Raw genomic sequence first — 27666 nt, forward strand, 5'->3', positions numbered from 1 at the left:
CCTCATATTGAAACTAAAGCTTGAGACTCGAGAGCCCCCAAATATTCCCAGACATTAGGATAGTGTTTGATTTTTTTTTTTTTACCCCCACAAAAGCTTTACTGGGATGGAAGCTGGGGGCAACAGTTGTTTCTGGGGGCCCTGGAGGGTGCAAAGAGCAGGAAGCCTTGGCAAGGCTTGATATAGGAGATTTGGTAGTCTTGGAGAGGGTCTGGAATACTAGGGGGGCCTAAAAAATTTGCTTTACACACACCATCTTAGATCTTTTGATTGCTAAGAGTTTTTGGGGGGTGTGTCGGAAGCTTGGTGGTGTTAAAAGATGGGATGAGATACGGAGGTTAATATCTGGGTTTTACAGAGTTTCGTTTTGTTTTGAAATTTCCAGAAGAAAGTTTTGCCCTCTGGGAGGTTCTTTTTAAAATCAAGTCTTGGACAGGAGGAAAGGGCTAAGGGAAGGCCTAGGGTTGGGGGTGGGGAAAGGCATGTTTGTCTTTGCTTTAACGTGGCTCTCAGGGGTGGGCCTGCCTGCCTGGGCCTGGTGAATGGGCTAATGAGTGTTGCTGTGTGGGTGGGGTGTGGGTCTTGGGGGACCATGAGGAATGGAAGCAGCACTTGGGGTTGAATACTTTGCCCTCTGGTCCAGATGAGCCTCTTTCTGGGCTCTGCTGCTCCCCTTTCTCTCTGGCCTCCATTTCCTGCCTTTGGCCTCCATCTTGTGGCAGGCCCAGGGCCCAGGGTGACTTCCGGCCCCCCTCTCTCAACCGTGTTCCAGCCCCACCACCTCTGGACTGCCAACTCCCAACCCTGCTGTCCTTGGCCCTGTCTCTTCCAGCATTTCTCTTGGGTTCTGACCTAGGGAGGGAGGACACAGGAAGCTTTAGGTCCCTGCCTTTGTCGGGAGGAGGCAGTTTGTTGGTCTTCCCCAGTCATGCCCCATTTCTTTTGCCACTATCCTAAGGATCCCCAGAGCTGAATTCCTACAGAGGTGAGGAATGTTCCAAGCTTATCACACTAAACTCATCTTCAAGGGCCCTATCCCCGTTGCCTGCTAAGCTACTTCTGCTGGTTCCTGATTTTGTTTTTCCCAATGTTTTTGGGGACCTTGTTTGCCATCACACCTCCATCTCACTCTTGTGGAGGGAGGGGTCCTCATGGCACCGTCTTGTGCCGTCTTCCCCTCCACACACCCCAGTCCTGCCCCCGCCCCAGCAGCACACTGTGGTTTGTACGGCACTGTGGCCACGTCCAAACCACACTGTGGTGTTAGAGCGAGGGTATGGGAGGCACCGCTGAGGCCTGGCCCTGGGAGGCCACCCTGGAGAAGACACACACACACACACATACATACACACATACATGCACGCGCGCGTGAGCTGTCTAGGGTATTGTGATGAAGTTCTTGCAAAGTGGGACAGGAGACAAGTAGTCCGGTACTAGTTGTCAGGAGCCCTGAGAGAGTTCTGGCCTTGCAGAGCAAAGCAGAGAGTCTTTGTTGCCCACACCCGACTCTCCTGGCTCCAGCAGCACAGAAATATTGGCACAGGAAAGCGAGTCTGCCAATATTGGCTGTGCTGCTCCAGGCAGGGTGGTGAGAGCTACCGACAAGGGGCCGAGCCCTGGAGGGCGAAGGAGAGGAGAGCAAAGAGCAGCTAGCAGCACCCTGCTGAGAGGATTTTTTCTTTTAATTATAATTTTCGGTATAAAAATGTCCATCAGACAGAAGTCAAAGGGTGAGGGCACACGGTTATCAGGAACAAGGTGGACAGCTCCAGCAGCTCTCTGACCCTCTCTCATGCAGTCCTTGCTTAGAGTCCCAGGTGATCCACAGGTCCAGGGAGAACAATGAGGGTCAGAGGTGGAAGGCTCAGCAGGAGAGTAGAGGAGCATCAGCAGAGGTCGAGAGAAGGCCAGAGTCCAGGGTCAGGCTGTCTGGAACAGGAAGAAAAATGGACAGAGATGGAGCAAGCATGGATGATTTTTTCCAAGAAAACCCTTACCTCCTCAAACGTCGTATTACTAGCTGGGCCAATCCTCTGCACTGAATCTTCCTTCTGAGACCCCCTGCACCAGAAAGGGGCTTCTGCTGGGACCCTCCCCTACCATCCAGGTGAGTACGTTCCCCACCCCAGCCAGTGTGGGAGGAGGAGGACTCCTACCCTGGTCAAAGTTGAGTTTCTTGGCTGGAGGAGTTTCTCCTAGCCCTTCAACATCCACCAGGTCACTGTTGGCGTCGGAGTCGTTCAGAGCACTGAGTGTCACATCTGGGAGGGGGCATAGGCTAGGTTCTAGGTTTCCCTGACTGCTGTCTTCCCCTCCTCCCAGTCTGCCAAAGCTTCATACTCTACACAACCCTCTACCCGCTTGGAGTCACCAGAGTACAGAAGAGAGGGCTCTCCTTCTTTGACCCAGGCCCAGTTCTCTCATTGAATCTCAGATAGGACCTTTAACCCCTACCCTAGGCAGCAACTCCACAGCCCTCACCAGCCTTCTGTTTCTTTATGGGAGGACCCCCAGCTTCAGGGACACTGGAGCTGCTGGGTGGAGGGGCGTTTGGAGGTGAGAGGACACCGGATGTCATCTTCTTGGGTCCTTTCTTGGGTGACTCAGCTGGAAGGGGGATGCCGGAGTCTTCATATACTTTGCGCTTCACAGTGGTCTTTATCTGAGCCCTGAAGATGAGAGAGAACAGATTAGGGAGTCATCAGAGAAGTTGAGGGAAGTGGGGAGGGGAGGGAATAATGGGCCACTCTGAAGGAGGTCTAGTTCCTCCATAAATAGCCAGGTCAAGGTCCTAATTCATGTGTAATAAGGGTCCTCCACCCCCCACCCCACACAGTTTCAGAACCTTTGCATCCACTCAGGGATAGCTGAAGAATGGAGTCCCTGAACTGAGTGGCCACAAAGGCCCTTTTCATGATCCTCTGCGAGAGATGTATAGATTTGTAGGGCCACCAGGTACATTGTGGTGACACAAAGGTAGACTGAGACTTTTTCACAGAACCTGACCAACTAATTAGTTCAGAGTGCATCCCTAGACATGCTAGTCTCAAATGATTTACATAAATAGCCAGGAAGCCCTCACCATCAAACACACCCATTTGTATATGGGCACCCTGAAAATAAAGTTCTCTGCAGGTCCTTCCTACTGACCACTGCATTTCCTGAACTTCTGACCAACTGCCAAAATTACGGTCTTTCAGTCTTCCAGGAAATGCTAACAAAACTAGGAACAGAGTAGGAAAGATGCTGAGCTGGGAGTTGTGAGAAAGAACAATGGGTAAGGAGGAAGAAAGTTGCCCACCCTCCCCTTTCTCTGCCAGCCACCCTCCCTCACACTGTCCGTTCCTTGATGACACAGCTGATGTGATTAAGATCGTCCCCAAATCGCTTCACAGCAGCCCTCAGCATCTCTATCTCCGTCTCCGTCCACTTGGCACTGTCGGAAGGGGAGAAGGGTGATAGCAAAAAATGGAAGAGAAGTGTGTGGAGCCAGCCCACAGGCTATTCCATCCACAGCCAGCAGCCTCTTCCCTCTGGTCTCTAGGGACACCTTTCAAAGATTCATAAAAAGGACCTCCTTAAGAAAAGCCCTGGGGACAAACCGCTAGCCACATGAAATTGCATCCAGGGCCACTTGAAAACATCTCTTCATCATGCAACAGCTTCTATAAACAACCCATGGAAACCAATGCAACAAGTAGGGGCCTTACAAACAGAGCCCTTGAAAGATGTGTAGCAGCAGTTTGAGGGAGTCCACAAGGCTTGGGGTAGGTGGCAGACAGTATGTCGGTTTGCAGCGTAGGGCCGTGGACCCGGTAGTATCTCTACCTGTCATTCACTAATTCAACAACTAGCACCCACACTGCGCTGGGCCAGGCACAGAGGAATTAATATATTTCCCTGCTCTAGAGAGGGTCGTGTCTGTGACTGAGTCCAAACGTCTGTTCTCGGCGTCCAAGTCCTAGTCCTCACGTACCCGGCAGGGGAAGAGTCCGACACTGGATGCAGCTGCATCGTCAACTCCCCGAGCTTCGTGAAGGCGGCGCCGGCCGCGGAGAAGATCTCTCCAACCTGGGGGCGGAGCAGCATTACGGGGGGCCGGCATCGCGCCGTCCCACCCCAGCCTCGGATCCGCCCGCCCCCCGCCCAGCGCGCACTAGCCGGGAGCCAGGCAGGGGGCCCACCCTCCCGTGGCCGCCAGGGAGCGCAGTCCGCGAGGGAGGTCGAACCTTGGTGGACGCTGACGTCATGGCCCCGCGCACCTCCTCACGGAGACGCTCCGCCGCCACCACCACGCGAGCTGGAAACCACGGAGAGCCCGGCAGCCGGCCGCTCTGGCTCCCGCGCAGGAAGTCCCGCCCTTCCTGCAGCTGATTGGCTAGAACCCGACCTCTCCCCAGTCACTCAAGTTGCTTCGCTGCGCGGAGGAAGACGAGGTGGAAGACGTCGCTTCACTTCCGGCTGGCTTCATTCCACTTCCGTCGAAGGGTCGGGACTCCTCGTCCAGGCCGGTCTCATTCCTTCAAGCCCAGGCCCGCCCCCTCCTTGAAAGCACAGACACCAAACTTAGGAGAACCGCTTCTTTTTATTGTAATTCGGGACAGGGCGCGGCTACGTCGGTCCTCTCCAGGGATTGGGCAGCAGTTTTGTAGGGCCAGGGATGACGTCTCGCCAGGGTAACAGTCTCAAAGGACACCAGATGAGTGGGACAGACGGGCCGAGGAGTCTTTAAATAGAGGAGGGGAATAGGGAGAGTCGGACTGCGCTCTAGCGCACCATGTATTCCTTGCGCTTATTGAGACGAACTTGGCAGAAGGAGAAGCCTCCAAGGAGGAGGTAGAGGCCCGCGGCGATGAAACAGTTGTAGCTGACTTGCTCATACAGGCTGTATATGCTCTGAGGGCCGTTCCTGAAGGTGGTGAGTGAGCAGGGAAATGTCAACCATTCAGAGCATCCAATATGCAAGTTCTATGTATCAGACATCATGCTAAAGCACTTTGACTTCTATTAGTCTTCCCGAGAATGAGTTCTATCATGGTATCTATTTTACAGGTAGACTAAGGAGCAAAATATTGGAAAAGACCACAGTTAAGCTGGTGGGCTTGGGGGTGGTCAAGGAAACCTGGCTTGCAAGACTGCTCCTAAGTAACCACCCCCAGGTTTGAAATAGGACCCTGTGTGATAAACACATATTTGCCACACACCTACTTTGCAGAGAGCAGCCCTCTTCTTGAAGTCCCCAACCTAGAGCTATAAATGTCCAGTTTTCAGAAGTGTCCTCCACATAAACCCAAACCACGCTACTTCTCATCTATGCCCAACTCGCCCAAGTACCCGACCACTTACTCAAAATCTTTCTCTGTGAAGGGAACGTCCTCAATTAACACAGCAGAATGGACATTGAAAAATATCCCGAGCATTATCTGGAAGAGTAAGGGAATAGGTAGGTTGTCAAATTCTTACCTTACTTCTCTGGTCACTCCCTAGGCTCCTCCCACTTCTAATGTTGACCCAACACTTGCACCAGGGATTAACTAGAAAGGGCTAGGAGCAGGGTGGTTATATCTGGGTTCGGACTCAGCCATCTGGAACAGGGCGAGGTAGGACACTGGGAAGAGTGACTGGGTATAAGGAGGTATATAGGAAACAGCTCTCCAAGACGCGTCATTATCATGGGAGCAGACGGAAGAGATGAGGGAAACACAAGCACTTCATATTTCTGGAAGTGGCGGCCGTTGAAGCCTTGGTGAATCAAGGCCTCAGCTTCGGTTTTCGAAGGCAAGGACACTTCCCCCTAGCTTCCATGCAACTCACGCACGTCTCAGGGACCTGGCTCTTGTTTACCCTGAAGGGTCCACAAATTTGCCAGAGCTGGCTCCCATTCCTAGGGTCCTGCCCCAGCACCCTTTCGCTCCAGTTCCCCAGTTGTTTCGATCTGACTTCTGTCTCGTTTTCCAGCAGCTGTTTATCCAGTCCCTTAATCAGTCTGCTGCTTCCTAAGGCCTCTGGGTTCCTAGTGCCCCAGCCCTTCAACCCCAGAACCCCTCAGACCCGCTCCGATCCTCGCGGGTTAGTCCCCTCACCAACATGATCACTCCCCAGGCGCTGAGGACGATGCCACAGGCGGCCAGCTTAGGCCCACAGCACAGGAGCGACGCCATGGAGGAGGGAGGAAGGAGTCGCTAGAGACTGAGCGGAACCGAAGCAGAGAGGGAGCCCTGGAGACGCCGGGACGGAGCTGGATTTGGGGACTTGCGCGGCGCAGAGCAGTGGGGGCGTGGCCTCGGGCGCGGACCACTCTGAGGGGTGACTTTTCCAAGGGAACGCTGTGACGCGCGTGGGCCAAGCCTGGAGAGGGGGGGACACGGTGTCGGAAACCGAAGCAGAAATCCTACCAAGTCCACCTTCTTGAACCGGGTGGCAGGGGCGTGAGTGACGTAGGAACAAGGGCCTGAGCGCTCATCACCCACCCCTGCTTGGAATGGAAGGAGCAGGCTTCTCACGTGATCTACTGTGGCAGGTCACATGACCAGGAACCAGCTGTAACCTAGTGTCAGGAAAGAGTTCACGAAACTCTTGAGTTGAGTTGTGTTAGGGTTATGTCAGGACGAGAAGCTTGTGGTCGTCTGGATCCTCAGATACCTTCTTGGTCTTGGGTGGTCTTCTGTGATGGGAAAAACGGTAAGCGAGTCCGGGAAATTCGATGTGCGGGCCTATCGCTTCTATCCAGGTCTCCCTTTTGAAAGATGTTTTGAAACTTTGAAAAGAAGAAGGAAGAGTTCCCTCCTGAGGCTGAGCATCCTGCTTTGAGGGACGCTTTTAAACAGTTGACTTTTTGATCCTGGAAATGCTTCAGTTGAAATGCGGTATCGTTATAAATGCCACATTCAGGAAAAATAAAGGACTAGGAAAAGCAGTCTCATTGGATACATGAAGGAAAACGGCCTTGCTATGTGTACTGGAGAAAGGAGAAAATAACAGAAATATTGCTGTTGCTTCTTTATTCATAAAAGAAGCTGCTACTTTGAGTAAGACAGGACACAAGCTGTGACTTGGTCACTGTTCCAGTGCTGTAAGGAGACACCATGATCACGGCAACTCTTATAAAACAAAGGCTTTAACTGGGGGCTGGTTTACAGTTTCAGATTATTCCATTATCATGATGGGGATCGTGGCAGCGTACAGGGCGTGGCTTGGAGCTGTAGCTGAGGGCCAAATCCTGATTTGGGGGTAGGGGACAGGACTGACTGGCATGGGTTTTTGAAACCTCAAAGCCCACCCCTAGTGACACACTTTCTCTGACAAAGCCACACCTCCTAGTCCTTGTAATCCTTTCAGTGGGTTCTACTCCTGTTGACCAAGCATTCACATACATGATCCTATGGGGCCATTCTCATTCAAAGCCCCACAAGATGTAAAAGTAAGACTAGGCCTTCCTCTCCAGCACAGAAATTTGGTAGCTCCGCTAGTAAGAAACATTTGTAGCAAGTATGTGGGGTAATTAGAGAAGTTCTTGTGAAGCATGCGGTTGTTGCTGGGTGTAAATGAACTGGAAGTGCTATCTAGAAACAAGATTTCCTCCCTCTCTTGTCTGTGATTGTTAGGGAAGGAAGCTACTTGGTGAAATGGCTCTTATTTGGGGCCAATAATACCTTTATTTAGAACTATTCAGGTTATTTGTTCAAAATGGAAGAGTAGGGGTGGAAGGGAAGAAAGTCTGGAATTTACACATTGACCATCAAGTATGAGGTGTGGTTCCTGGCAAAGGAGAATTAGCTGAAGTAGTTGATTTCCTCCAGAAATATGATTTTCCTCTCCTCAGGCATGGCTCTGGGATGTTTTGAAAATGGAGTTTGGAGCCTGAGGCTTGTTAAAGGTTAGGCCAAATCTAACCTGAGATCATGCAAAGCACTCTTGTTTTCCTAGTTTTTTGTTTTATGTTTTGTTTGTTCAGACAGGGTTTCAGCCCTGGCTGTCCTGGAGCTCACTCTGTAAGTCAGGCTAGCCCCGAACTCAGAGATCTGCTGCATCTGCCTCCTGAGTGCTGAGATTAAAGGTGTGTGGCTGAGCAAGCAGAAAGACTACCTGGCGACATTTGAAGTCCATACCTCGTTGTTCATACCTAAAGTTTTATTGGGACATAGTCACACACACACACAGTGTCGGTGGCTGCCTCAGTGGTACAGTGAGAGAGCTAAGTAATTGTGGTAGAAAGTGGGTGGTCCTCCAAAGACTAAACTGTTCCTCTTAACAGCCAAACATTTAGTGCCTTATAGCAGAACAGTGATGTGAAGTGTTGGGAGGGGAGCTAGAGTCTCAGCAGCAGACATAAGAAGGCATATAATCAAGTGGGTAGTGGCAGTCCTCTTCTGGGTCCCAGCTGCTATGTCTCAGATGGTGATACTGTTCTCTATGCGACTGGGCTTGAGGTATTCATAGGGCAGGTCAAGTTGCTCATTCCGAGCTGAAATCTCTTTCTCCAAATTTTCCAAATCTGCTTGAAATTGACTGAGCACAGCTTTGGTCCTTGGATCTGAGAAATACTTTTCTTTGTGGTGTCCTAGAGGTACCTGAGACAGAAAGGACCATTCAGGCTTCAGTCGGAAGACAGCTCCTGATGCCCAGCCCCTTCACCCACACGTTTCCCCTGCTGTTACTTCCCATTCCTTGATCATTACTCACCATGTCTGGCTGGAGGCGACCCAGGTGCCATGTGATGGTCATCTGAAGACAGGACTTCTGAATATCAGGGAGCGACCCCATCACAGTCTCCATCGTCACATGGTCCTTGCTGGTAGGTGGAGGCATCCTCATTGTGCATGGAGCATTAGGTACCCAACCATACCAGTCCAGCTGCAGAAGAAAACGGTGTCTTTAGAACCCAGATATTAGGAGTTGAATCCCCACCTCTTCCTTGGATTTACCAAGGCCCAAGGCCCAGGGCGCTGGGCCTGCAGCTCTCCATACCTGGCCCTGGTTGATGGCAGCATGCTGGGAAGTGCATGTGAAAACACACATGGTAAGGAAATGGCAGAGCTGAGCCCGGGACTGGAAAGAGACAGGGAATCCTGCACAGAAAAAAACAGGATTTAATGAGGAATGAAAATAAAGATGGTTTGATGGGCCTGTATTTTAGAATGGGTGTGCATTTGTTTGTTTGTGTAGATGTATTTGTATCAGATATGGGTTTCAATATCGGCCTCATCGCTAACATCTTGATTACTTTAGAGCGATTTCCTAACCTCTCCGCATTCCGGTTTTTCTGTATGCACAGTGGATGTAGTGGTGCATTCATGTATCCTCAGCTCAGGCAGGAGGATTGTGAGTTCCTAGCCAGCCTGGGCTGCACCATTGTCTGGGGCCATATAGTGAAGTCTTGTCTTTAAAAAAAAAAAGACACCAAAAAGTTTAAATAGTGTTCAGCAAATATAGATACTGTTATTATGAAAGATTAGGGGCTGGGTGATGAGTTATCCCTGGTTGGTAAAGAATTTCATGATTCTTTTTATTTCTAGACAGTCTGCTATAAAGTAAGAAATGTCCTGTTACACACTTGTAACCCCAGCATTTGGTAGGTTGAGGCAGGAAGAGCATGTGTTCAAGGCCACCCTCTGGTACACAGTAAGTTTGAGACCCAGCTAAGCTAAATAAGTCTAAAAATAAGTCCTGACTGTACCTCAAGCCAGCTTTATCTTATAGTGCACATGGGAGCTTTGAGTTGAGCTGGTGCACAGATAATCACGCCTGTTTTCTAGATAAGAAAATCAAAGACCAGGGAGATTAAACTGCTAGTCAAGATTACCTTGTGCAGGGAAAGCAGAGGCTGGCTTTGAACTCGGGTTCCTGGCTGCTATCCCATTGCCCATTTTAGTTTTAGCATACTTCCTCTAAGCCCATCAGAAAAATTAGGCAAAAAATGAGCTCTGAGAGTTGAGAGAGAACAGAGTGAGGAGGGGTTGTTTGTGAGGGTTAAAGTCAGCACTTATGGTGTGGAATGAACCTTTGCTTTTGTTAGTATTTTGGAATCATCCACTAGTGTGGATGTGAGGAATCTCTGGAAGAGATAAGGTCACTAGGGTGGAGTTCTCATGAGCAATGGCAGTGTTCTTATGAGAGGATGTGGTGCCATGAAAGTCACCTGTGCAACCAGAAAGAGTGTCCCCTAGAGTCCAAACATGCTGGCACGGGACCTGGGGCTTTCGGGCTGCAGAACAGTGAAGAACACACCTCTGACACCTAAGCCACCCTGTCTGTCTCACTTCATTATGTCATCCAAACAGACTAAGACACTGAAGATACATTGTAAATTTCAGGATGTAGATACTGCTTGAGGAAAAGGCCAGGGAGAAGAAGGGTCTTTTTGGACACATGAAGCCTAAGAGTCAGGACCAGAAAACACTAGAGAAAGCTTGGTCCCAGAAGAGTCAGGGTGGTGAACACTTTGCTTTCTCAAGGAGACGATCTCCCCAGGGTACAGGTGTTCCTGTGTTGAAGGGTCTGGCCATGATGTCCCCCCATGCCACAAAGAGGCAGTGGATGGGATCCAAGGTGGTAGCCTTCAGCGTGGTGGGGACCCCAAAGCCAGAGAGGAGGAGACCCTATGTTTAGGTAACCCTCAAAGGGCTACTTCTCTCAACCCTTAAAGGACAAGATAGGTAGAAGTTGATTGTAAATAGTGGTTGCAACCCTCACTGCTGGTAGGGGAGGTGGGAATGAGGACCAGGATTAACCAGAGGTACCCAAGGCCCGAGGATCAGGGTGCTGAATTCAGATTTGAGCCACAGCATGGCGATACCGTCGAGATGGCACCTAGAGATGACCTTAACAGTCTGGCAAACATGCAGCATGCCAGAACCTCTGTGTGTAGACAGTAACAGGCAGGAAGAGAATGGGGTGGACATGGTGGGACCTGAAGGGCTTTGGCGGGGAGGGGTTCCCATTATGTCTTCAGGCAGGGAATCGTGAGCTCTGGATTGGTCGAGCCTCACGCTCTGGCATCTTATGGACATGGCTGGCTACCAGAGTGTGAGTGACAGACGGGTCTCTCTATGAGGACAACCTGAGCATATAGGATGCTTCTGGGTGTTTGGAGGCATGGTGGACACTTTCATGGATAGAAGGGAAGGTGTGATTGGGGAGTTTGGTCCTTGAGGTGTGGGGAAGGGCACTTGCTTCGTCTCTGTCTGGGCACTGTCCTTGGGACAGATCTTACCTCTGTCTTGGGCATGGCACAGCCCCACCTCAGTGATCTCCCGACACCAGGCCTGCAGCTCTGGGTCTCCCCTCACAATATCATCACTCTGGTAGAAGAGATGGACCATCCCCTTCACGTACCTGCCCAGAGAAGGATGCTGAGCTGAGAGCAGAAGGCTCCCGCCTCTCACCTCTGCACCCCTTTTCTATGGCTGCCTCTCATCTGGCTCTCACTGTGCCTGGGCCAGATCCCTACCAGATTTGTGTTCTGAGGTTTTAATTTTCATTTAAAAATTCAATTCGTTTACTGCAGTATTGGCATCAAAATGAAGGCCTTGCTCCTACTAAACACGCCATTCTGTAATTTACACCACCGGGCTGGGGTATATTGATTTAAGGAAAAGAAATAAAAGTTACTATGAACCTACACCTGACCTCTAGTCACGCCTAACAAAACCCTGACTCCTCCAGATCCCTCAGCCTCCCCTCTGACAGCCCTCTTCTTCTGGGTCCCGCCCCTAGCCCCTACTCTAGTCTTTGTTTTTAAACCTGACAACTGACTCCACCTGGTCCTTAAATCCCTCTCCCTGGCTTCATCCATCTCCTTGGCAACACTGGTTCCCTGTCACTCACCTGGCAGTGACTTCCCAGAGCTGTAGAGCATCCTGAGCATAGAGAGCGCTTGGGATTCTCAGCAGGCCTCGGGTAGCCAGGTCATCAGGAGGACAGAGGGAACAATAAGTCAGCTGAGCCACTGCCCGAGTGAGCAACTGAACATGGCCACCTCCGCCTGTGCTCACTACCTGGGGCAAGAAAGTTGACAAGCCTTGATGGAGGAAAGCCAGGATAGAGAACCAGGGCTATCGGGGGCTCAGAGGTGGAGTTTTCAGATTTATAGCCGTGTGTACGGAGGGACAGGACTCATAGATCAAGGCTTGAGATTTTTACAGACATTGGTCTAGCATCCCCAAGTGTTCAGACTATCAACAGGAGCTGGGAGATTAGGTGGCTCCATACGTCCCTTACCTGATCAAAGATTCCTCCATCTGAGATGAGCTGGGTCCGGCTTCGTGTGTTAATCTCCATAGTGTAACGGATGTGTGGAACTAGGAGCTGGGTGGAGATTAAAGGGGGCTGTACTTGAGACCTTCCTTGTAGGACCTGACACCAAAGTGACACCCAGCAGCAAGCATAGTGTCCTCCTGTGCTCTTGGTGCTGTCAATCAAGCTGAACTCTGACAGGCGGGTCTCTGGCTTCTCTGATCCCTCATTCAGTCTTCAAATTCCTCAGGAGTTGTCCACTAGAGCCAGTAGTGACCAGGATTTCAACCCACACCTCAGACGTTTGGCCAAGATAATTACCGTCTAATCTGCAACATCCTCATCTGCCAACAGGGGTCAGATTAGGCAACAATAGGCTCTTATCCAGGGGAACTGTAGCAATGTGTGAGACTACGTAGATGATCTGTGAAGTGTTTGTCTACATAAAGGACCCCCATTAATAGTTGTTATTCATTCCCTTCCACCTTGAGTGTGGCTGTCTCTCAGGGGCTCTCAGCCCTTTTGGATTTCCTCATATTCTCTCATTTATATGCGCATAGTTTAAATTAGCCTGTATATTCCTTACCAAAACTGTACCTCCAGTCTTTGGCTATCTGACTGTTGGGTTTCTTCAGGAGTGCCTGGAGGGGACGGTATTAAGCTGTCTGCTTACAACAGCAGAGGTCTTGCCGCCCACCCTGTCCCCAGCTATGTTAGTACAGGTGGCCTCTTCTCTCCTTTTTCTTGGGATGCCACCTCATTTTCATGTTTCCTTCTATCTTCTTTTCCACACAGCTAATGTTCACGCTTCATCTAACCTTGGTATTTATCTGAATTGCTTATGCCAAACATAGGAGTGACTCTGCGCTCTGATTTTGAGAATTCAAAGCGGTTCACATTGGGGGTTACTTGGAAGATTCACACAAGACTTGGAATGACATAGATCACCCCCAAGTTCACGTGAGGAGAAAAGACACCTGGAAACAGCAACTAACAACAATTGCTAGAACTTTTTGGATAGCATTTAATATGTGTCACATTATAACGTATGTCATTTATCTTTTAACAGACCTACCAAAGGACTCACATCATTTAAAAATGTGCACATCTAGGGTGGAGATGCAGCTTGGTTGGCAGAATGCTTGGGTGTCGTATATAAAGCCTCCAGGTTCAATTCCCAACACCCCATAAGCTGGGTGTGGTGGTGTACACCTCTAATCCAAGCATATGGGAGACAGACATGGGAGGACCAGAGATGTTTTAGGAAATCTTTGGTTATACAGAGTTTGAGGCCAGCCTGGGTTTGACAAGTCCACTGTCCCCAAAGCAAAACAAAACAAAAAAAGTAGACACTTGGAAAATACCCGGATAAGATTTGAAATTTAGACTCTGACAGTCATAAGGTCAAGATTCATCCCAGTAAGGAAGCCCTTGGGACATTTGCACATTCAGCCCTCCTATGTGTCCTGTGATATGAAGCCATTTGCCATGGGATGTAGTTGTTAGAATGGGTGGGGACAAGAGGAGGCTGAGCCAAAAGGAAGATTTCATGTTGACTAGAGGCTTTAACTATACGCATCGACTAGAAGACACAGATGGCCTCATGCAGTAGATAAAAGCTAAGATACTATTAGTCGGGCTATGTTACCCAAGGGGTCAACCATATTGACCAGGCTTGGGCAGTCAGATAGAAGCATCCAGCTGGAGTGACTGCATTGTCCTTGCCTTGTACCTCACTGTGTACCTAAAACCTGATGCCTCCTTTGGCCCTTGAACTTGCTCTGACAACCACATTCTTTTAGAAGCTTATACCAATTTGGGGATCTCTGGCATATTCTCTACGTGTAAAATGTCATCAAAATAAAACAATAATTAAAAAATATTGTTTTATTTGCTTGTGAGTATCAATTGGGGATGCATGTGTCATGGTGCCCATGTGGAAGCCAGAGGAAATTGGTTCTCTCCTCTCTCCTCCCTCCATCACTCTACTGAGGCTACAGATACACCACACGTTTGGATTTTGCATGGGTGCTGGAGATCCAAACTCGGGTCCTCATGCTTGAGCAGCAAGCATTTTATCCGCTAGCCACCTCCTCCACCCTCAGTTGGCTCTTAGCCACTTGTCTCCCTGGTTAAATACTAACTTTTCTAAGGTAGAACTAAAACCCCCACCACTCCCATCTGAGTATTTTAGGATTGTTGGGAGTCCGTTGCAAGACCGCCAGATATCTGAGAACTTCAGAGATCTCACTTATAATAGTCCCGAAGAGATGTTAGAACGAACTCCAAGGTGTTTATACAGTTCTCTGTGCCCAGCTTTTCTCACAGATTGCTATGAGGATTTTTGATGTTGTATCTTTCTCCTTTGAGTTATGTGGGGTGGGTGGTGTGGAGACAGGTGGGTTCCAGGGACTTGGTGGCCAGTCGGCCTAGAAAAAATGGTGAGCTCCTGGTCCAGTTAGATACTCTATCTCCAAACAGCTCATTTGGGACCAAGAGAGATGGGACAGAGGGTCATGTCTGTACCTTGAAGATAGGGTGCAGTCCTGGGAGGCACCTCATGGTAGCAACAGCAATGACCTCGGCCACCAGATGAGTGTTCAGCAAATGGAATTGTAGCTCCTGCAGTTGGAAATCTGAATTCCGGACCCAGATCTTAGCCAAGAGCCAGGCAAGCGGAGGATCTGAGGGCAGGAACAATGTTGGAACTGGGGAGCTGGGATTGGGAGGCTGAATCTGGGAGAAATAGAAATTGAATAGTTACTGACCTCCTCTTCTGTGTATGACATAGTCACAGTTCCTGGGGAAGTTGATGACCCAGCGAAACCGTTTCCTTCCAGTGGCTTACACTCAAGTAGAAGGGATGAGAAACCTGTCACTCTGCTTGTTTAGCTATTGTATCATGATGGGCAGGCTGCATTCTGGAGGTGGGAAGCAGGGGGTCCAGAAAGGAGGTCCTAGGAGTAGTGCGGGGAAATATAGTGAGGCCCTGCGATCAAGTGATGAGAGAGAGCAAAGGCTGATGGGTATGCAACGCTTTAACACTCAGGAAGCAAAGCTGGTGGGTCTCTGTGGGTTCAAGACCAGCCTGGTTTACATGGTGAATTCCAGACCAGCCAAGGCTACACAGTGAGACCCTGTCTCAAAAGACAACAAAAACAGAACAAAGATGGATGTGTAAAACTGTTGATGGTGCTCATCAAAGGTCGATGGGAGCGATGGGTGAAGAGACAGTCAGGTGACAGTGGAAGTTTAGAAGCAGAGGACACAGAGATTAAACATGGTTCTCAGTGTGGCCCCTCAGCTACTTAGTATCCACATTAATTTGGAACGTGTAAAGAAAGCACTTTCTTAGACCCCAACTTCAGATACACTGAATGAGAAAGTCTTGGGGTAGGACTACAGCCCCACCCAGGGCCTTGTGCATACCTAGGTAAGTGCCATGCACCAAAGTACCCCCAACCCAGAAACCTGTGTTTCTAACAAGCACTTGAGATGATTCTGAAGCACAGTGACATTTGAGAGCTGCTGATAATGGGACGAGGACTCCAGAGGTCGTTTGTTTTTTGTTTGTTTTAAGATCTTACTATGTCACTCAGGCTGGCCTGAAACTTGTCATGTATCCATGGGTAGTCTTGAACTCAAGATCCTCCTGCCTCCAGAGTATTGGGATTCTGAGTATGCACCAGCACACCCAGCTGCTTCTGTGGCTCATGAGTAGGCACTTTTATTTGGATGAGTCGGCAGGGACTAACTGTGAAATGAGGGGAAGTCACAGTAGAGATAGGCCTGGGAGCCAAGCACCCAGAAACTGGGTTTCTGGATGCAGAGGTCTAAGTAACAGAGAACAGCATGCGGAGTGAGATACCTAGGAAGCCTTACCTGGATAGCCATGGGTAACAGCTTCCCACTGGGGTCCATCCTCAACATGACAAGAGGGGCAGCCAGGTACTGCTGTTCTCCTCGGATCACGTTCGCTGGAATTCCATCCAGCAGGATAAAGTCAACTTCAAACAGGGATCCATTCTGGAGAAAGGAATGCATCCGTTCTTAGAGTTCAAGGTTCACACACAGAGGGGCCAAGAGAGAGGCTAAGGCATTTAAAGACGTTGGCTCCAGCCTCTCTCATTGTCCTTCCATCAATCCCAGAGTCCTCTTGGCAGAGCTTGTACCTGGTTGGTCCAGTTTTTCCAATCTTAAGTCAAAACAAAACAAGACAAAAACAAACCCAGCCTGACGAGATAGATATCTTGTAGATATCTCGTGTGGGGACACATACATCTGGGTACAGAATAGGCCTGCTCAATCCAAAGCATGATCAACCTGACTCAGTGTCCAGATGGTCAGTCCCCTGTCTTACCCTTGTTTAGTGGTCTCTCTCCCCTCCGGTTCTACCACCTCAGCAAACCTTCATCAGCCCTATAAGAATCTCACCTACCCTGAAAAATTGGACTTCCAGAGCCACCACTGCCACCGAATACAGCGTGCACAGGGTTACCCTCCTGGTGGCCACTTCCCAAACTCGAATCTCTAAACATTTCCCAGAAAACCTCCTCTATATCCGGGCACCACAGCGTAGGCTTTCCCTTCTCATCTGCCAAGGCCACTGGAATCCAGAATGTCATCGTCTCCGCTAATGCCTCTGGACCCAGCCTGTTGCCCTAGGAATCCATCGTCTTTCCCCCTTCCATACAGGAGTTCCTTGTAGCTTTTGCACAACAGCGCTAGGGTTTTTTCTTACTAGAGCACTCACCAGGGATGCCCCCTTTTCCTTCCTCACTTGATATCATCACTGTCTCAACCTCAGGAGGTCTTACACACTAGTAACACGAGAACAATGCCGGACAGGAGGAAGGTACCTTGAGTTCTTTCTCCAGCTGAGCTTGAAGCTCCTCTGTCCCAGAGGGCAGTACCAGTCTGGAGGGCAGGGAGGTGGAGCGTCTCAGCAGCATAGGGTTGGCACCATTGAGAAACTGGTAGCCAAAGAGCTCATCATCCTGCCAGCACCGGTGAACCTTCTCTGGGGTGGGGTCAAGGGGGCACAGAAAGTACGAAATTTACCACAGCTTAGATGTTTCTGTTCTTCAGATCGAACCTCAGGGATTCAGACACTATCCTATGCTCAGCCCATTTTCATTTTTGTCATTCCCGAGTCCTCTGCGAGAATATCAGGTATAATGTGTCCTAATTTGGCAAGGACCTATGGGGGAGCATGGATTGTCATGAAAAGGGGCCACTAGGAGGTTATGGTGATCTGGGGAAGCCACTGACCAGCCAAGGCACTCTTCTGGCCCCAGAAGATCTGATCAAAGTCTTCCAGACGGTTCCAGCTTCTCAGGAGGGTATAAGCACGTTTGAGGCCCATTTCCAGAACCCTAGAATGGGTGTTAAGAAATGAACCCATCACCTGATCCTCAACTCCTCACCGCATATCACCATGCTTGGATCTCCCAGCCCCCATCCCATGAGCATCAACCCTCTCCTTACCCTGCCTTCAGTGTCCATTCAAAATCCAGTCTCTTCTCCTCATGGAATCTCATGTTAGGAGGTAGGTCATCCTTACAGTCTGCTGCTATTGTCTGAGGTAAGCCTTCCTTCCAGGTGGCCCAGCTACAAGTTGGGGACAACACTTCAGAGAGTGTTGAGATCAGTGATGGGTGCGGGGTGGGAAGACAGGGGGGCAGTTGAGAGGTCTGTGGGTAGATGGTTACCAGTAGATCTGTTGTCTTTCCTTCAGTTCCTTTTCTCGATGCTTCTGGAAGACATCCAAGGCATTGTCTCCTGCCAGACGGGCTAGGGAAGGTTAGAATTAGCTACACATCTTGTCTTGTTTTGAGCACTCTTCCGCTTGTCCCCTACTCTCTCTTTGTAGCCAGAGTCCGTGTTTTCTGCTGGGCTCAGTTGTCTTTATCTCTGGCTTTGCCTCCCTTAACTAATCCCCAGACACATTCATCCGGTTCTGGTCAGTTTGAGCACACAATTTCACTTACTTAAACCCACATCTTCCAGACCAGAATCCCGTATCTGCAGTGTTTCCTTGTTCCTTAAGCTCATAATCTCCTACCTGACTCTAGCAATATCTAAATGTGTGTGTGTGTGTGTGTGTGTGTGTGTGATGGGGGGAAGAATCACGCTAATTAAGGTGATGAAATCTTCATCACTGACACCACACCTATTGCTACTTGTTGCTTTGGCCAATCTCACACCCTAAACTTGATCTGTTCGTGTTCAGCCCTACTTTCATTGCCTGGCTTCACTTCCGGAGCGGATCGTCACTCTACAGCTACTGACTTGTCTCAGGTGCCACCTCAGTTAGATTCACCTGTCTCCGAGTATTCCCACCCTCGACACCCTGGCTTTCACTCGCCTCTGGACATCTCTTTCTCTTGTTCCCCCTCGGTAAAAATGTGAAGTTTTACAGCTCTTTTGCATGCTTTCTCCTGCCAGTTGGTCCCCACTGGCCAATCAAATTAGCTGCCCGTTGCTCGTTGGCCAGATCCTGTTCTGTGAGCCTGTCACCTGTCTCTGTCCTCACTTGTTCTGAATCACAGGACTCCTGCTTTTCTTTGCTTCTTTCTGTGTGTGTGTGTGTGTGTGTGTGTTCCTGGCTCCATGACCTACTTAGCATCTAGGAAAACAGTCTCCAGAGCTTTCACTTCCCTCTTTAATTCATTTGCAACATCACTTGTTCTGGGAAACACTTGGGGAATTCATAACTTCTCATTTCCACACGCGTGCCCTGGAAACACTGTTCTATGCCTGCCTATCCATGTTCTTTCCCTCTCCTCTTCTTTAGGCCTATACCCCCACCCCCCACCCCCCACCCCCGATCGCCGCCAGCACTTACTTCCCTTTCCCCAGGGTAGGACACTGCCTGCTCACCTGTCCCCTCTGGCAGGCTCAGGATTCCCTCTCCCTGCACCCAGCGGTAGCAGGGGAACACGGCCTCTGCACCCGTCCCAGGCCCCTGAACTGTGATGAGGTTGCAGAACCAGGCATCGTCCACAACTGTGTGCTGTTTGTGCAATTTCACAAACTGCAGTGGCCCCAAGTCCTCGGTCAAGTCGAAGTCAAACTCTTCCTCCTGCGGGGACCACACTTAGTAGAAGGGATTGGGAGAAGCCTTTCGGTGGCGGAGCCTCAGTTTACCGCAGCCGTCAAAGAATACACCTCGCCCCTGCTCTCCTTCCTTCTTCCATCCCTAACCTGTCTGGTGGGTCTAAGATGTCCCATTTCTAAGGGAAGACCAGAGTGTACAGCGCGCTGACCAGAGGTTTGAGCTGATGTTCATCATCATCACCTGTTTCATCCCGTTCACTGAGCTCCCACCACACTGGAACTTGGAGGAGCTTCCACTGACCACAGGTCCTGTATTTATATCGACTCAGAGGCTGCCTGGGCTGGGGTCTGGGAAAGGAGACCACCCCGGGCCCGTAGTGGACCTCACTCCCGGCGTCCCATCTCCACAAAACTTCATCGCAGTCGTACGGTCACAGTCCCTAGCCGCCTGTCCCTTGCCAACCTCCCACTCCCTACTCGGACACTGGAGAGCCCCAGCTCTTGCCCACTAACCTTGCCCCGCGCTGGCCGCAGCTGCAGCTCCAGTTTCGCCTCCCGGTGCGCCCCAACCAGCCACAGACGCACCAGGTTGAGGGATCCCGAGAAGAGCCAGGCCCCAGTGACCACGCGGACACGGTAGCGGCCCATGGCGCCCTCTGGCCTCAGGAGGCGATCCAAGTCAAGTTCAATTTGAAGACCGCCCAGGGCCACCGTCGCCTCAGGGCCAGGTCCGAGGCTTTAAAAAGATGGATCTGTGTCCCCGCCCTCACAACTCCTAGGCACTCCCAAGTCCCCGCCCTAGACTAGCCTAAACCTGCTAGCCCAGCCCAAGAGCAGGCTGCGCCTTTGGATCAGCTACAGTGTGAGAGAAACCAAAGAGGCCCTGGCTGGAGGGTTGGGGATGGGAGGAAGAGGTTTAAAGCTTAGATATGACAGGGGACTCTAGACTTACAGAGGATCCCTGGTGCTGGAGCTTCTAGGCCGGAGCTAAGGAGACTTAGGGCCCTTCCCAAGGTCTCTGGGCTTTTAGGAGAACTTGCAAAGGGGTTGAAACTAGTTTTCAAAAGGAGGAGGGAAAAGTGTCTTTTCTGGACTGAGTGGAATGCTTGTAGCAGGTGAGCCTGGAGGACCTGGGGAATGCCCAGCTGCTAGATCATCTGTGGTCCCCCCAAAACTCCCAGTCCCTGCTCGGTAATCCTTTTGAAATTTTCCGTTCAACAACCCCGCACGGATTCCCAGGCTTCCTTGAGCCTGAAAAGACAGCATTTCTAGACTTAGAACTCCACCCCTCCCCCTTTTCCCTGCCCCCATCGTCTCTCCCGCTCACCTGAACATCAAGACTTTAAAATTTCAAATACACAAATGTCATGGGCCACACATCTTGAGGGAGGCCAAGGACAGTGAATGGCTCATTTTGTCCAACCTCTTCCAGATGGTGAGTGCTGAGTGCCAGTCTGGGTGTGAGGGTGCGATGTAGAATCAGTTAGGCGTCCAGCTGGTATAGGCAGGTTTCATGAGTTTATTTCTTCCAGATGAGGAGAGTGAGTCTTTCTTTGGTGGATCCCAGGTTGGATTTTCTTCCCAAGTTATCTCCTGGTCCTGGGATCTCAGAAAAGGAAAGTTATGAACAGCAGTTAGAACGTTGCTCTGTGAATAATGGGAAACCAGTTCAGGACTCGGACTTTGTCACATGTACAAGTTCCTAACCAGGGTTTTGTGAACTAAGATGCTATAGTTTAGTGGCTGGGCAGGGGGCTAGAAGGATCCGTTTTCTGACCCTAGGATGCTGCCCCTTGCAGGGAAGGGAGGTCTGAAACTTTCTAGGTCACACCGTCAGGCCTCCAAACCCTGAGGTCTTTAGTGGATTACCACTGCACATTTTCCAGGCCCATTTCGCCTATAAATTCTGTGCTTTTGATTGGATGTCTGTCAAGTGACACCCCTTCCTTTCAATGTTTTGGGGTCACCTTTTTCTGAACGTTCCCCTTGGTTCATGACAGCAGGCTGTGACCCTCTCCACACATTTCCATAGGTCATGTTAAAAAGAGAGAGAGAGAGAGAGACAGAGAATAAGAGATAATAAAAGAGAATAAGAGAGAGACAGAGACAGAGAGAATAAGAGAGAATAAGAGAGAGACAGAGACAGAGAGAATAATAGAGAGAAAGAATAAGAGAGAATAAAAGAGAGAGACTAAGAAAAAGAATCTAAACCGCTTCATAAGCTTAATGATGTGATGTGTTCAAACACTTAGCATAATGTATACATAATAATACACATAGCCCTCTGTGTATTAACTTATTATTATTCATGATGGAACGCCATGAATCTCTCTCCCGTTTCTTACCACCCACTGCTTCCTCAATTTCTACCAAGATGATCACCTCCAAGACCTGCTCCCCCTACATCTTTCATTTTTAAGCACACATAGTATATTGAGAAGATGCGTTTAATTTTTAATTGTTTTTTGTGGTGCTGAGTATTGAACTTAGACCTAACATATTTCTGTCTCTGAGGAACTGTGTCAATCTACAAACCCATACAAGCCTTGGGCCAGCTTCCATTACTCGGAAACAGATAAGAGCTTGCGTGTTTCCTGACACTTCCTCTCATACTGACACATCCTCTCAGATGTTTCTCTGTCTCTCTGTCTCTGTCTGTCTGTCTGTCTGTCTGTCTGTCTCTCTCTCTCTCTCTCTCTCTCTCTCTCTCTCTCTCTTTCTCTCTCATCTGTCTGCCTGTCTATCTGAGAGAGAGAGTTTTTACTATGTAGGCCATGCTGGCTTAGAACTCACAAAGATCTGTCTGCCTCTGGAGTGTTGGGACTAAAGGTGTGTGCCACTATGCCCAGCTCCTTACCTTGCTTTTTAATAGAGAGAATTCACCATCATATTTTGAATCTTGCTCTGATGCTATCCTCTTCCTACACATGGCACAAGAAGGAACAATGCCTTCTCCTTGTCTAGGACCTTCAAAGCTAACATCTCTTGGTCCAGATTTCCAGTGCCTTCAAAGCTAACATCTCTTGGTCCAGATTTCTGTCTGTGCCAGAAGCCAACTCCCACTTTCCCTCCCGTGACCTGTGCTTGCAACTTTTAACTTTGGGATCAAAGCTTTTCTCACTGGGTTATGCCCCGGGGATGTGGGTGAGCACAGCGACCCTTGGATTGTTCCATAGCTAAGATGCTTCTTAAGACTTTTTCTAAAGGTAACAATTCCATCCCTTTCCTTTCTCCCATGTCAAAAACGCCTCACTTTGCAGTTGTTTTTTTTTTTTTCTTTTTTCTTTTTTCTTTTCTGTTTCAATGATGTCTCTACTGTCTTTGCTGTGTTGCTTGGAGCTTGTGTATATATACAGGGATATATAGATTCATTTAAGTTTCTTGAGGCATTTACTCATAAGAAATCATCATGACATTATTAGCCATGTAATTTTGAGTGTGTGATCACAGTACATGATTTCAAGGCAGATAATGTAATGTTTACTTTTCTAATTAGTAAGTTGGATACCCACCTGTCTCTACTTGCAGGAAGGCGAGGATGTTTCTCTCTGAGTGAGGGCATTGCTATTTGGTATTTTCTGATGTGACAGGAAGTCATTTCTTAATGTTTCTGAGATGCCTTGCATAGGCCACAGCAGCAACACAAACTAGATCTTACAAACTCTGGATTCACACAGTTCTGGACAAGGTCTCCAAGCATGACTGTGGTGCTAGGGGGACTGTGCCAAGGCACTGTCCATCCTTAGTCTCCTGTATCCTTAGGCTTGAAGTTGAGTTCTGATCGTGGAGGGTTCTCCTTTAAGATCATGGGTGTTCTTTCCCTAATGCAAACCTCTTCTGTGACCTTAGACTTTGAGAGAAGACTTAGCGTTGAACAATGTAAATGAATGCCATTGGGTCCCTTCTTTCCCTTTCCTCTACCATCACCTCTGTATGACAGGAGTGTCAGAATGGAGAAGGGGCGTGGAAGAGGGAACCAGGAAGGAGGCAACTGTGTGCCTTTGGCAGATGTATGGGGGTGTCACTCAAGTCTTTGAGAAGAAACCAGGAAGGCTTGTTCAGGATGGCTGGCTTCAATTATTTTAAAGAAACAAGCCTGTGCTATACTGTTGTGGGTGTGTGTTATTTTTTTCCTGAGGCTTTCCTAGAAAGCATGGTCGGTTTGCACCTTTAATTCCAGTAGCTAGGAGGCAGAGACAGGTATGTCTCTGGGAGTTTAGTGCCAGCATAGTCTGTACAAAACCTTGTCTCAAAGAGAAAGGGTTTGTGTCGCCTGACTCATCTCATGGAAATCTCTGGAGCTCTGTAGTTAGACATCTGACTCATTCTTTTTTCTTTTTTAATTGGTGTGTGTGTGTGTGTGTGTGTGTGTGTGTGTGTGTGTGTAGGCCAGAGATTGATACCAGGTGATCTCCTTAATTGTTCTCCACCTTATATGGGACCTGAAGAGAAGTTGAATATCTAACAGTGAAATGGTGGCTCTTGGGAGCTGGCATGTCCTAGTCTGACTCGATGTTGCTGTAATGAAACTCTGACCCAAAGCAGCTTAGGGAAGAAAGGGGTTTGTTTTTATTTTTGTTTTTGGCTCATACCCACCAGTGAGGGTAGTCAGAGCAGGAACTCACACAAGAGAAGAGGCAGGAAACTGAGCCTTCCCACATCAAATTGTCAGTGAAGAAAATGCTCCAGAGACAGGTGGAGCGCCATGAGTTTGAGGCCAGCCTGGTTTATAGAGTGAATTTCAGGATAGCCAGGGCTATACAAAGAAACTCTCTCTCTCTCTCTCTCTCTCTCTCAAAGAAGAGAAAGAAAAGAGCTGCAGAGAAGCACCCTCAGAGCGGTTCAATGGAAGTCATTATTCAGCTGAAGATCCCCTTCTCAGATGACTCTACTTTGTAGCATGTTGACAAAAACTAGCCTTTACTTAGAGGGGTTGGAAGAAAGGGGGAAATGTTGGTCAAAATATACAAGACATCATTTATGAGTGAGAATCAAGGACTCAGCACAGTTCATAATAATGTATATTCTAAATTTACTAAGAGAATTAAAGTGTTCTCATATCGAATAAGTATTCATTATAATGACGAGTAATGGTGGCACATGCCTTTAATCCCAGCACTTGGGAGGCAGATGGATCTCTGTGAGTTCAAGGCCAGCCTAATCAGCACAGCAAGTTCTAAGACAGCCAGGGCTACACAAAGAAACCTGTTTTGAACCCCCCCAAAAAAGAAGTTTCCATTATAAAATACTTATAAGAAATATAAATAATAACAGATATACATAGAATAAAATGGTAACTAGATGAGATGTAGATATGTTAATTATTTAATTACAGCAGTAATTTCACAACGTGTAAATATCCATTGCCCGTGCCATAAAAATGTAGGATTTTCATTTTCCCATTGTGCCTCCACAGAGCTGGGGCAAAGTTTTATCCAGCACCTACCTGACCTTGCTCTCCCCTGGCTAACACAGCTGACACTCTTAAACCTGTGCTCCCAAATGAACCAGTCTGTGTGGTTGAGGCAGAGCACCGAGCTCTTCCATGAATGGAGGAGCAGCACAGTTCAGCAGAGACAGCGCAGAGGCCCAATGAGCCTTTCCGGTGTGAAGGACAAGATGGATAGGAGGGAGGGCTGGAGCTGGAGAGGGCAATCCGGGGGGCTGGAGAGAGGGAGAGCCCGAGTTGCTGCTAGACCAGCAGTTCTCAACCTTCCTAATGCTGCAACCTTTAACACAGCTCCTCATGCTGCGGTCACCTCCAACTAGAACGTTATTTTGTTGCTACTTCATAACTGTAATTTTGCTACTGTTATGGATCAGAATGTAAATAACTGTGTCTTCTGATGATCTTAGGTGACACCTGTGGCTCAAGCCACAGGATGGGAAGCCCCGGTGTAGAAGAACAGAAAAATCTGAGAATGTGTGGAAGAACGCGTTTTCAGTGCTGCATTTTCATCAAAGGGGTCAGGACGCAAACATCTTACCTATCCCAAAGGCTGTGGGCCCCCCCAAGAGCACGGTATGTAAAAGTGTGTGAAAGTATTAAACTTTTATGAGGCAGCACACGTAGCAATTAGAAAATAATGTCTTAAAGGCTCCCAGAACAGGGCAATAATGAAAGAGAGAAATGTGGTCTAAGTAGCTAGGGGATACCGTCTCCCTCGTGACCGGAAAAAAAAGGGGGTCCCCACAAGTGGCAGTACACAGGAAATTAGGTATGGGCACTTGTAATCTGTCTGGTGGCTTGTGGGGTTTGTTTTGTTTTTCCTGTGAGATTGACAGGAAGGTAGTGACACCAGGCCCAGCTTCCCTCTGTATCCTTACAATGGTTTGTTTGAACTAGTCCTGTAATCAGAAATGTCCCTTTGGCTGACTTAGTCTACAACACCCACATCCCCAACACTGTAGATGCCTTGTCCTGAAAATGCTTTCTCTGTTCTCAGACCTCCTCCCCAGTAATGGCATATTGAAGGCAGTTAATATCTTGGGGGGTGTTTAAAAAAAGGTCTTATTTCTTCTTTAAGATTTGCCCTGCTCCCCCTGTTTACAAAACCAAAGTGGTCTTTAATGTAAGTTACATATGGCTGTCTACTTAGTTCATTAACAGCCAACTCAATGATTTCCCAAAATGATTTTCTGTTTATTATCAGATTAATTGGGAAATCAAATTTCCCAAATTGATCTGATAACAAACAGATGTTTACTGTTTTCTCATATTGTCTATACAGTAAACAAGACAGGGTATGGTGCTGAATGTCTGTGATCCCATGATTCAGGAGGCAGAGGCAAGGAGGATCAGGAGTTCAAGGCCAGGCTAGACAAGAGACCCAGTCTTAAACACAAACAAGCAAACAAAACTACATACTGCCTTCTCCAAAGGACACTGGGGGTGTGTTTGAACTATCTGTAGAAATGATTTATTTAAAATTTTGTTTTAGATGTATAAATGTTTTTTGAGCATGTGTGTGTGTGTGTGTGTGTGTGTGTGTGTGTGTGTGTGTGTGCTATGTGTGTACCTGGTGTCCGTGGAGTCCAGAAGAAGACATCAAATCCCCTGGAACTGCAGTTACAGAGGGTAACTATGTTTGTGAGCCACCGTGTAGGTACTGGGTATTAAACCTGGGTGCTTTGCACGAGCAGCAAATGTTCTTAACTTCAGAACCGTCTTTCCAGCCTATGTATAAATGACATGCTTAAACTTTTATGACAAAATTTATTGGCCTATATGAAGTATAATGGCTTATTAATGAACATGTAGAACAATATGTATTGAGAGGTGAAGTGCTATTTATATCTGCAATCTTCAGATGCCCGTTGGACCTGGTGCTTGGTGTCCGTACTGAACTCAGTAATGTCTTTGAGAGGAGCACTACCGGAGGACATTTTGAGATTGTTCCTATTTGAAAATGCCCTCACTCAACTCTTATTTTATTGGCAACTTTGTATAAGACAGAAAATGTGAGTGAAAAGTAAAATTCCCTCAGAATTTGGAAGGTAGTTTTGTTGGTGGAAGTGAAGTAAGGCTTCTGACAAGGGGATCCTACAATATGACAACTTAGACATGTGACACGGTTCCTACACTGTCTTTGTTTCTTCCAGTTGTCACCTGATTTTGCCCATCTATCTGTTGGTTTATTGATTCTATTATGGAATTCCCTCTGTCTTGTGTTATGCTGTTTTAAACCCCACTATTCTGTCAGGAACATGCTAAGTCTTTCCTAGTAGTTCTTAATATAGTAGTTATGGTTAAAGTTGACCCCTGCTTCCTCCAAGTCCCTTTCTGGCTCTTACTGTCTGGTGGTCCTTAGCTTTCTCTTTCCATTTAGGAACGAATTGCTGAGCAAGCTCACTGTATAAGGTGGAGCTTCTGGGCAGGAATCCTGTTGTTTGGCATGACCTTCAGCTCCCCATCCTTCTGTCTCTACTTCCCAAGGGCTGGGATTATAGGCATGAGCCACCATGGCCAGCGAGGACATTATTTTTTTTTTAAAGTGTCTTACCTCCCGATATTTTTCATCTCTTTTTTTTGAACTTTTAGATTGGTGTTAGATCTCTTGAATGGGCTTTCTGTATTTTGTCAGTTTTCTTCCTCCATTTATAAGCCCTTAATCCTGCGTGCTGCACTTTCTGAGAGTTCTGTGGCCAAGTCTTCCAGTGCAGAAGTTGAATGTTCAGCTTTGCCCTCTTCCTATTCCCACAGCTGCCACCTTTAACTTCTAGGTGTCTGATCAGCTCATTTAGTGACTTAATTAGTCACTAATTAGTCACAGGAACTTAATCCAGTTCCAGTGTCATAATTACACTGTCCACCATTATTGTTATTTATTTATTATTGCCTTCAGACACAGAAGAGGGCATCAAACCTTATTA

General features: G+C 48.4%; 3 protein-coding genes across 9 annotated transcripts; all 3 read right to left on the minus strand.

The window, feature by feature from the left end:
• Positions 1 to 1673: 1673 nt before the first annotated feature.
• BACC1 (BPTF associated chromatin complex component 1) lies at positions 1674 to 4337 on the minus strand. Of its 6 annotated transcripts, none has more exons than XM_080924113.1 (6): positions 4230 to 4337; positions 3977 to 4071; positions 3335 to 3436; positions 2482 to 2669; positions 2157 to 2261; positions 1674 to 1925 (listed from the first exon to the last, which is right to left on the minus strand). In XM_080924113.1, exons 1-6 carry the CDS (start codon positions 4248 to 4250, stop codon positions 1921 to 1923), a joined length of 516 nt encoding a protein of 171 aa, XP_080780239.1. In that variant the 5' UTR covers positions 4251 to 4337; the 3' UTR covers positions 1674 to 1920. The 6 variants fall into 6 exon arrangements, with proteins under 6 accessions (XP_080780239.1, XP_080780238.1, XP_080780240.1 ...); XM_080924112.1 differs by having other exon boundaries at positions 1674 to 1929; XM_080924114.1 differs by lacking the exon at positions 3335 to 3436 and having other exon boundaries at positions 1674 to 1929.
• Positions 4338 to 4566: 229 nt separating this feature from the next.
• RNASEK (ribonuclease K) lies at positions 4567 to 6342 on the minus strand. Its single transcript, XM_080922675.1, has 3 exons — positions 6084 to 6342; positions 5347 to 5423; positions 4567 to 4909 (listed from the first exon to the last, which is right to left on the minus strand). Exons 1-3 carry the CDS (start codon positions 6159 to 6161, stop codon positions 4768 to 4770), a joined length of 297 nt encoding a protein of 98 aa, XP_080778801.1. The 5' UTR covers positions 6162 to 6342; the 3' UTR covers positions 4567 to 4767.
• Positions 6343 to 8390: 2048 nt separating this feature from the next.
• On the minus strand, positions 8391 to 19941 carry ALOX12 (arachidonate 12-lipoxygenase, 12S type; the record flags this gene model as incomplete). 2 transcript variants are annotated; one of them, XM_080924176.1, is made up of 14 exons in its annotated part: positions 8391 to 8570; positions 8683 to 8853; positions 8968 to 9068; positions 11213 to 11334; positions 11827 to 11996; positions 12220 to 12306; positions 14761 to 14970; positions 16117 to 16260; positions 17094 to 17254; positions 17506 to 17609; positions 17722 to 17844; positions 17946 to 18027; positions 19117 to 19315; positions 19807 to 19941. In XM_080924176.1, 14 exons carry the CDS (start codon positions 19939 to 19941, stop codon positions 8391 to 8393), a joined length of 1989 nt encoding a protein of 662 aa, XP_080780302.1. The 2 variants fall into 2 exon arrangements, with proteins under 2 accessions (XP_080780302.1, XP_080780301.1); XM_080924175.1 differs by having other exon boundaries at positions 19117 to 19318.
• Positions 19942 to 27666: the final 7725 nt, after the last annotated feature.

This window comes from Micromys minutus (assembly GCF_963924665.1).
Source record: "Micromys minutus genome assembly, chromosome: 10".
Taxonomy (NCBI): domain Eukaryota; kingdom Metazoa; phylum Chordata; class Mammalia; order Rodentia; family Muridae; genus Micromys; species Micromys minutus.